The following is a 10,605-nucleotide window of genomic DNA, read 5'->3' on the forward strand; positions in this document are numbered from 1 at the left end:
TTTTTTTTCAGGGTCTCTGTCATTTATTTGGGCTGTGACATAGATGCCAGGTAATAAGAAGAACCACTGCACACAGGTGAGAAATACTTTAGGACTGTGTGGCAGTTTCCATGACAACAGACATTAGATGGTACTTGTCCCCTAGGGATAACATTATTCCTGGATTCAGAGGCTATCTGTAAACCTCCTCTGATGAGAACAGGTAGAAAACAATGAAGTTGTGTTGGGAAGTTATTATTTGTGGACAGTCAGGTTGTAATGGTAAGTGATGCTGGAACATGGCTTCACATGCTGTTTGAGGTACTCCAATCTGGAAAAGCTTTTGTTGCACATGGGACATGGGTAGTGCCTCACCCCACTGTGCTTTAGTTTGTGTCTCTTGAGATCGCAAAACCGGTAGAATTTCCATGAGCATCCAGGCACATCACATGCATAAGTCTTCTCACCAGTGTGTTTCTTCATGTGGTCTTTGAGGTGATAAGACTCTGTGTAAAATTTATTACAATCCTGGTAAGTACAGTAGTAGCGCTTCAAAGTATGAGGTGTCTTATGGGACACAGGGCTCTGGGTCTTGAGGTCTAAGTTCATCTCTGGATGCTGTCCCTGGATCAAACCAGAAGGTGAAGAGCTTTCCTGAGGTTGTCTTTGTATCACAGGGGAACTTGAAAGATATGAGGATTCACTCACATATGGGGCTTGGTTGCTAAGTGAAGTCACCTGAGAATCAAGGCTTTCTTCAATATTGGGTGTTCCATTCTGACTTGGGTAGATATTCTGATCAACAGAGGTCCTCATCTGACCCAAGTAAAATGACTCTTCAGAACTGGGACTTGTCTCCGGATGACATTCCAGGTTGTCTTCTGCACTGGATGCTGTCCTCTTAGTCCCATGAAGAGTTGTGTCAAAACTGGAGGTTGGTATTTGAAAGTCATAGAGAGGCTGACCACGAATTGGACTTGTCACCTGGTGATTCCCAATCAAATCCTGGTCACATCTGTAGCCTGATGTCTGATACCAAGAGAGGGAGTACTCACTGAAGGTTGTCATCTGATAGCCTTGCTTTATCTGGTCACAGTTATCTCTCTTCTGAGGCTCACAGAAAACTTGGTATCCATTGGGAGTTATCATCTGATCTCCATAGGATCTGTTATCAGCTACTTGGTTCCTCTTTGAATGCCCCAAAAGATTCAGTTCAGAAAAGGAGGTTAGGATTTGATTGGGATGAAGGGCCTGGCTATAACTAGGTGTTGTCATCTGATTCCCATAGAGAGTCAGATGCCCTCCATTCTTGGTTGTCAGCTGACTATAGTAGGATGTCTGGTCATCATTGAAAGTCATCTCAAGGTCACCACTGAGAGTCTGGTCGTTTACAGAAGCAAGGAAGTGATCCACATTTGGATCATGGCCTGCATGGCTTCCAGAGAGAGCAATTTGATGATTACCAGAGGTAATCATCTGACTCTCACACATGCCTGTATTTTGGATCAAGACAGTCTTGTCAGGGCTCAGTGTCCTCATCCAGTAGCCTTCATTGTAGAGAGTATCCTTGGTGTCAAGTACTGATGTCTTCTGGGGATGAGGAAGGCAAGTCTTGGGGGTGCTGTTGAGCTGCATGAGCAGAGGGCCTGCAGGGGATTTATTCTGCTCATCAAACAAAACTTGCTGGTTCAAAGAAGAGGTCTCACTTGGCTCTCCAATATGGAATTCAATAGCTTGTCCTGGGTGTGCTGTTGAGTTCTGAGTACAGGTGGTCTCCTGTGTGCTACAGGATGCAGATGTCATCACTGTTTGTTTCCCGGTAGGCATCTCTGAGCTCTGACCTGAAACAACCTGACTGAACTCCACAGGGGAATTCTGAGTATTACTGACTCTTGGCTGGGAGGCACCTGTGTTTTCTGCCATGTTGATATAGGCTTCACAGAAGGCCTGGGAACTCTTCAAGGAAGTCCTGCTAATTTAACAATAGTTAGCTAAATATTAGAAGTTCAATAGTCCTGTAGTTCTCAGTCCCACAAGACAGATCGTCTCAGCTGGTCTTCTCGATAGGCTGGAAACAGTTGGGTCCAATGCCAGTGTAGGGAGAGATGTGTGAACAAGCTGAGGACAAGCTGAAGAATACCTACATTTTTTCAAGTTTCATTTTATAGAAGACTCCTTGTACTTAGCCTCATTTCCCTTCATCTGTTGATTGCATCAGGATCCTGTCCTATGTCTGCTCTACACCATCAAGGTTTGTGTAAGCTTAATGCTGCTCCCATAGTATGGAAAATGCATAAGGATAAGTATTGCAAAATGTGTCATCATCATTAAACTGTAAGACAGTCTCAGTCTAAAATTTATGCACATACTAATATTACATTACAAATATATCCAAATTATGTCCTGGGACCAGAGGTGTAACAAACATTCCCAGAGCAGGTGTGTTCTTAGCCACAGCTCAACAGTCAGTCTTCTGGTAGTGAATATGTCAAGCATGATAATTATAGCCATGTGGTAAAGACATGATAAAAAATTACTTTGTTTTTCATAAATATGTAGCTATTGACTTTTCAATTAAAACTAAAGCTAAAAGCCAGAAAGATGATTCAATAGGTAAAAAGGCTTTCTGTGCAAGCCTAATGATGTGAGTTCAATCCCTAGAACCCATGGCCTTCTGCCAAGACAGAAACCTCACTTGAAAATTTTCTTCTAACCTCCATATGTGCACCTTGACATTTGAATGCCAACACACACAATCACAAACATACACGGAGTCACACACACAGTTACACACACATAGACAAACACATATACAGACACGTGCATAGACACAAACACAGACACACACACAAATACACACAGACACATATGCAGACATACACAGACACACACACATATACACACAGACACACACCCATACACATACACACATACACACAGAGAAACACATAAAGACACATACACACACTAATTAAAATAATAAAAAACAAATTAAAACAACAGTAAAGCTAAAACAGACAATTATAAAATTTATGTAAAAGAGATTGTACCTTCAAGGTATTGTGTAATTTCCCCCTCCAAGGAGCTAAGAAGGATGGCTCTGAAGGAGAAAGAATGACTCATCTTTGGGGACGTGAACACTGGTAGACTGTTCATGGCTCAGTAGATGGTCACATACCCATGTGAATATAGGCAGCATGGACCATTCTTAGGGTTATAAGTATCAGTAAAGAAGAACATGACGCTCGGTGAGAAATGGAAGTAAGGGTTCTACTGGGAGTTGGAGGGAAATACTGATGGATGAACATGATCAAAATTCACTATACAAATAATTCTTTCATTTGATAAACTATATTGCCTAAAAATAAAATTAAAATATTCTATAAATTAATTCTCACACAATTCTACAGTACCTAGTATTTTCATTACTGTCTGAAAATATGAGTATGTAATGAAATTGAGGTTACATCACATAAAAAAAGAAGGCTTTAAGGCAATGTACTCATTTTACCACAGACAAGTGATTCTTCAGATAATAACTGGTGCTAGATTATTATAGTTTAAAATCTTGTAAAATCTGTCTATTTTCTGTTTAAGTTTTCTCTCATGATAGAATAAACTTGATGAGGACTCAAAGAAAGAAAACAAAATCTGGGCTACCCCATCTCCTCAAACAACAGAGGGACATATTGCTTTCATTAATAATATTCACCGAGATAAAGAGTAGTTGAAAGCCAGATCTTCAAGGAGCACGTTGTTGTTCCTTTCTAAATATAACCATGAAAACCTACTTAAAGATGTACTATCATTTCCATGTCTATTTTGTTTGAACAGTTTATTAGAGAAGTGCTATTTGATGGTGGTAGGTTCACGAGAGTCCATTTCACAATAATAAGATGTAGTAATAATTCTCAGTTAATTTTTTAATACTGTTTTAATATAGCACTGTAATATAACAGTATTTCCTTTTCTAATGTAAGAACAAAGTGTGTAATGTTGACAATTGCTATACTAGTAAGTGAGCTATATCTTAGCCTAATATAAATATCTAAAGAGGATGGATAGAGGGAACTGGGTGGGAAATGGGTTGGGTATCAGGTTTGTGGAGAGTGGGGTGGAAGAGGGCTAGGAGAGAGAACTAAAATCAGTGGGGGACATCTGTGGGACAGGGACGCTCCTGGAAGTCTATGGGGATGACCCCAGCTGAAACTCCTAGCAGCTGTAGATATAGAAACTGAAATAGCCACTTCCTGAAGCCATGTGGGAATTCTAGTGGAGACAACAATCCACTCACAAAACCTTTGACCCCAAATTTGTCCTGTCTACAAGATATCCAGGGATAAAGATGGAGCAGAGATTGAGGGGTTGGCCAATCAATGACTGGCCCACCTTCAGACCCATCCCATGGGAAAGAACAGAACCCTGACACTATTAGTGATTCTCTGCTATACTTCCAGACAGGAGCATAACTGTCCTCTGAGAGGCTTCATTCTGTAGCTCAGGGAGTTCTGTGAAAGAGTGGGGTGAAGGATTGAGGAAGCCAGGGGGACCAAGGACACTACAAGAAGACCTATAGAGTAAAGTAATGTGGGCCCAGGGAGGCTCACAAGGAACCACTAACTAAAGAGCATGCATGGACTGGACCCAGGCCCCCTACATATATGTAGCAGATAGGCAGCTTGTGGGTCTCTAGTAATTGGAGTAGGGCCTATCTCTGATTCTATTGCCTGTCTCTGGATCCCCTTCCCATATCTGGACTGCCTTGAATGGCCTCAGTGTTGCTGTTAGTTCTGCTGATACATCAAGTTGATGGATCAGGGTGGATTGGTACCCACAGTGGCCTCCCTTTCTCCACAGAGGGATATGGGGGAGGGGAGCATGAAGATGGGACTTGGAGGAGAAGAGAAGAGGATTGACTGTCTGCAATCAGAATAAAATGTGAATAAATGAATAAATTAATAGAAAAATATTTTTGTATTCTTAGCCAGTTTTATAGACTAAAAGAATTTTCTATTATGTTTCCCAGTGATCTGTGAACTTCACGCAGCACTGTGGTCTTGCTGTGCTTTTACTGGGAATTTAAAAAGTGTGGCCTTGGGAACTTTGTAAACCCTTAATAGTATAAATTTTTCTGTTTTTTTTTTAACTTCTATTTTAAATCAAGTCCTTCCCATTTCTCTATCTCTGTCTCTGTATCTCTCTGTCTCTGTGTCTCTGTCTCTGTCTCTCTCTGTGTGTGTGTGTGTGTAATGTAATGTTCTTGGTTCTGCACATCCCTGCAGCTGGTATTCATCTGCCCTGATTACCATAAAGTACATGAGTATATAAAGTCAGTATCCTGTGTCTCTCATGCCTGCCTGCACTTTTTTTTTTTTACTCGTTGGTTTATTTATATCTCCGGTTCACTGCAAATCTTCAAGCAACAGACATATCACTGTTTACATGTCTGTTCCGCTTGAGTTACACTGGGTTATCCGGTGTTTGGTTAATGATTCAAAATTCAAAGGGGTAGAGAATGCCAGCAAAGACATTTCCCTTAACCTAATGTCTTTTCCTGTTAGAATAGCACTTAATTTGTACATTCTTTTTCTGTACTCTTCTTCCTGGGTTTACTTAAAAGAATTTGCAGAAAATAACTTAGGGGAGAGACAGACTGAGAATTCAACCAGTCTACTCAATAGAAAGTCATTAATAGCAAAATGTTAAATAATGTGTTTTTTCTCAGAATAATAAAATAGACTGCTGGGCGGTGGTGGCGCACGCCTTTAATCCCAGCACTTGGGAGGCAGAGGCAGGCGGATTTCTGAGTTTGAGGCCAGCCTGGTCTACAGAGTGAGTTCCAAAAAAATAGCCAATATATTTATGGGCTCAAATTATGTTTGATTTATTTGTTTTTTAGTAGGGGATTGTTTTATTTCATAATCCATATGCCTTAACTTTTTTTATTATCCTATTCAGGGTCTTAAAAATATTTAGCAAGAAAACACATTTACAGTGTTTACAGACAGGCCACATTATCACTATTATCATCTGTGATCATCATTCACAAGCTAAATTGTTCCTAATTTGACTGATGATTTGAGATCATTATCTAGTCATCAGAGCTGTGCAATAACTTTTTTTCTTGAGAGAAAGGGTGCTTAAACTGATGGAAGAAAAAACTGAATGTAGCAGCAGCGTCAATCTTTCCCCTTAAAAGAGTATTTCATGGCCAATCTGCCACCTCATGGTGTACACTTGTACATGTTTTCATCAGACGTGCTGGGAATTCCACCATATATAATAAGCTGTATTTGTTTAGATTTTATGTAGTTTGATACAATTTAGGCTATTTTTGTATCTATGGAACACTATTTTAACAATGTAGCTATTTTGATATATGCCTTTTAAAAGAGTTAAAACTATGTGAACATAGATGGTTCACATTCCATTTTATTCATTTTCTTTACCACATTTGACACTTGGGTAAGTTGAAAACGGGCTAGAATGAGCAAAGACATTTTAAAATAACCAAAAAGCTTATTTACTTCTATTTCTCTAACATCTTAATGTTACTTTACTGTCCAACTAAACCTCTTTGCAATCTATATTTGGTCTTATTTTTCTAAATTCTTTGATATATTCCTTTGATCCAATATTATATAGCAAGTGGCTTATGACCTGATATCCACAAATAAGTTCTAAACCAAAGAGTATTTGGACAACAGTCATACTATTTATGATATTTATGACCTCGGTATGTATAGCTGTTAATTAAACATTTCCAAGAAAAATGTGTTTGCCTCAAGAATTCTCTGACATTGGACTCAGCTCCCGGGAAGGTGTACTAGCCCTGTGAAGAGTCTGTATGATAGGTACACTAAGTGTGCTTACAGGGAAGGTGAGCTAGACTTGTAAGGAGTCTGAATCATTTGAAGTCCATCCCCGCAGGTAGCATTCACTCCTTACTTTGCAGGCTAAAGCTGTACAAGTCTCCTAAGTATCTTCCTGCCAAACAGAAGGCAGTTTCCTTCTCTGTCCTGGTGATGTCATAAAGGAAAGGAAGATTTGCAAATCTTATGCATTTGTTTGAGCTCTGAATTGAGTTTGTCATTGTTTTTTAACTTAGATCTCAAAAGTTAATCCTCGAGGTTTTTTAATGAACTCTAAAAAATAAACTTTTAGCCTGTAAAAATGTGTGTCCATGTGACTATAGATTTTTGTATTTCTTTCATTTCTTCAGGCATGAGTGTGCTTAAGGACAACCAAGTTGTATTTAGACCTCTGATATCCAGGTGTGGTAAGGGGGATAAAAAATTGTTTTCCATTATCAAAGCTTTAACCTAAGTATCTGTGCATAAGAAGAGCTCTCTGTGTCAAAATTGCCAATCAATATCAATATCTCAGACAAGGTATGTGCCCTCAAGTCTTGTGCATCAATAGTAGATACTAACTCATTTGAAAATTATTTATATGTGCATCTTTACTGGGCAAGCAGAATAGACACCTGAAGCCATATTATTATGAAATTCTCTATCTGGCCTAAAGGAGGAGAGACACAGACAGTACCTCGTAAGAGAAATATGGAAATCAATTTAAAAATTACTATTAGAATCCAAAATTTAGCATACATTCAAGAAGCCAGTTAGTATTGCACAGAATCCTGAGACATGAATGTGTAGTGTTCTCTCTGCTTCATGGGTTGACCGGAAACTGCTTGGTTGAATGACAGACATATTAGGTAATCTTGTAAAGCCAATGGACATCAATACTTCTACCATCAAGTGAATGACACCTTGAAATGAAATCTATGATGGCGATACTTAACAGTAAATGACAGAAAGGACTCTTGTCCTCTGGAAGGCTTGTCTGTGGTACCATCTGGCCAGCCAGCAGCATGCTCAGCCTGTTCTCTGCAAGTAAGCTTGCCTGCTCTAGGCCCATATATTTGCATACATGTTTCCATTCTCCTTAATGTGTTATGAACTCTAACTTAAAACTATAAACCCCAAATAAATGTGTTCTTTGTAAGTCATCTTGGCCATTTGTTTATCAAAGCAATGGAACAGTAACTGTGACAGAATCTACCCTTCCCTTTCCCTCACCTCATCTTCCAGACTGGAGCAACTGTGATAATGTATGAACTTGGTTTGGTGGTAAGCAGGTAAAATAAGATAGATGTCCCAACAGAAACAGAGTAAGGGTAGCCTGCCCTTGGAGACCTTGGGTAGCTACAGGGGTTTAAGGCTTTCAACAAACTTCAAAGAAGACATGGGAATGAAAAAATACATAAAAATTCCAAGTTTGTCCATATTTTAGCCTCAGAAGAAATCAACTATATATATTAGAAACTGGATTTTCTCTTAGGAGCTCTTTATATGTGGCCATGTTAAAATTAGGCTGAAATACTCCCTTTACTTTATAGGAATACGGTCAATAGATTTTTTTTAAAAAAAATAAATCCAACTATTTAAAAGTTAAGAAAGGAGACAAAGTAAAAGCCCTCTTCTTGAGGCTAGACAAAGCAAACCAGTAGGAGAAAGAGAACTCTAAGAGCAGGCAGAAAAGTCAGAGATACATTCTCTTCAACTGTTAGTAACCCCTCTTCTCTTATTGTATCTTGTTTTGTCGTGTTTGGCTGTCCTCTCTTAAAGGCCTGCTCTTTGCTGAAGAGGAAATGGAGAGTAAGTGGATCTCAAGGAGAGGGGAAGTGGTGGAGAGCTAAAAGGGGTAGAGAAAGGGGAAATTAGCTAGGATGTATTATATGAAAAGAATTTATTTTTAATTTTTTTAAAAAGAAAAATGTTCAGAAATATTTCTTCTAACAAGAGAAATAATCAGAACAATTCACCAGTTTAAGACTTTACAGGTCTGCCAACCTGTTATGAGGTAAAATACTAATATCTTTAAAACATTCCTGGTTACTAAAAAAAAATTCCTGGCTACTAATACTTTCTTCATTTGAATTCTCAGAACTGCTAATCCTTTTTTTTTTTTTTTTTTTTTTTTTAAATAAATGGTCCCCAAGTCCTCCTTCCCTCGCTCCCTTCCTCCCTCTTTTTCTCCCTCCCCCTTCCTTCTACCTTCCCTTCTTTCTTCAATTCTCTGTCTTCTCTTTTTTCCCTCTTTTCTTCACTTCCCCCTCCCTTTCTTCCTTTCTTCTTTTCTTATTCATTTAATGAAAATAGAATAATAAGTAAGTCTTTTGAAGTTGAGTGTTATTCAAAGATTATTTCTATTCATTTGGATTTAATGAGGAAAAACAATAGGAATAATTCAAACCTATTATATGACCATATGAGCATTCTATTGTGGCTATTTAGTTAGAAATCTGTACATTTAGATTTAAACTGACAGCTAGTGAGATAAGAAAGCTCAGGTTTACTATCTAGAAAACAAACCTAATATTTTTCCACATTAAAAGCTCATTTGTTCATTCTTCATTTTATTAGGAAGTTGGGTATCTATAAATTTATAAAAAAATATAATACATGGTTTCCTACGTATAAGTGTTTTTTTAAAGCTTTGATAAAACTCTCAGAAGATTTAGATTTGAAGGCTTTGATGTCTTTGCTACAAAATATTTATGTGAATGTGAGAGTTGTAGGAAGTAGGTCAACATTCCAAGTGATTTTCAAACATCACAACCCATGCAAACAATGGATTTCCCATGGATATCATCAAGGAAGCTTCAGCAGCTTGGAGTGTGGTATGCCAAAAATATGGTATGCCAGGACTATGGTGTATCAGGGGAGCAGGGTTTTCCACAGAAAATGAATGAATTCCATTCATAAAGATTTCAGCTTTTCTCTCAGATTCTCAAAGTCGCTGGCAGATCAATGGTTAAAAAGAACCCTGGCCTAGTTATAGTCAATCTTATCTTCACCAATGAGTAAGTACCCAGCTAACTGAACAGTCCTCTCTTAGTCTCAGAGCCACCGTGATTATTTTTGAGTACAGGAAGGTCATTAACTCTAATTAACTCTAACGAAGCTGTTGCTTACTGGCTGTACTGTGGTGCTGCCTCCATTTTCTCTGTGTGGAAGGACTTTTTGGCTTCTGACACATTCAAGGCCATGTTGCCGCTTGCTTTCTTGTCTTAGTGCTTCCTGACAGAGAGAGACTCACTCTGGGTAAATCTGGGTTTGTCTCATGCCAATAGACTGCTGCATTGATCATGACTTAGTGTAGATAAAAATGACTTTGGAAAAAGTAGTAGATGGGTGGTAGTACCTTATTCCTGAAATATGTTCTTATTAGCTTGAGCCAGTTAAATATTAAAGCACACACAGACAACTATTAAATCACTCACTTTATTTTATTCTACTTAATGTCACAGTCTCACTACAGTTGAATTCCTAGCACGACACGTTGAAGGCACTGATGAAAAACAGGTCAAGGATTAGGATTTCGGGCTGGGATACCACTCAGTCTACAGAGTATTTGCTGCTGGAACAGGAAGAAAGGAGTTTCACCATCAGCACGCAGACTTGGAGGGACAAGCAGGCTGTAACAAGTACAAGACTTCACAAAAGAGGTGACTGTACACAGAGGTCTTAAGGTCTCAGGAGAACATGGGAGAATTTGTACTCCTGGATAGATGAAAAGCAATCTGAGAGCTGGTGATGATGCATGGTTTACCTGAGG

The 10,605-nt window shown here is 38.8% G+C and overlaps 1 protein-coding gene across 1 annotated transcript; it reads right to left on the bottom strand.

Moving 5' to 3' along the window:
- Positions 1 to 234: 234 nt before the first annotated feature.
- Positions 235 to 10,036, bottom strand: LOC117718654 (uncharacterized). The gene is made up of 3 exons (XM_034516494.3): positions 9,963 to 10,036; positions 8,064 to 8,216; positions 235 to 1,948 (listed from the first exon to the last, which is right to left on the bottom strand). The coding sequence occupies exons 1-3, from the start codon at positions 10,034 to 10,036 to the stop codon at positions 235 to 237; spliced, it is 1,941 nt and encodes a 646-aa protein (XP_034372385.3).
- Between the last annotated feature and the right edge of the window lie 569 nt (positions 10,037 to 10,605).

Source organism: Arvicanthis niloticus, chromosome 13 (genome assembly GCF_011762505.2).
Source record: "Arvicanthis niloticus isolate mArvNil1 chromosome 13, mArvNil1.pat.X, whole genome shotgun sequence".
Lineage (NCBI taxonomy): Eukaryota > Metazoa > Chordata > Mammalia > Rodentia > Muridae > Arvicanthis > Arvicanthis niloticus.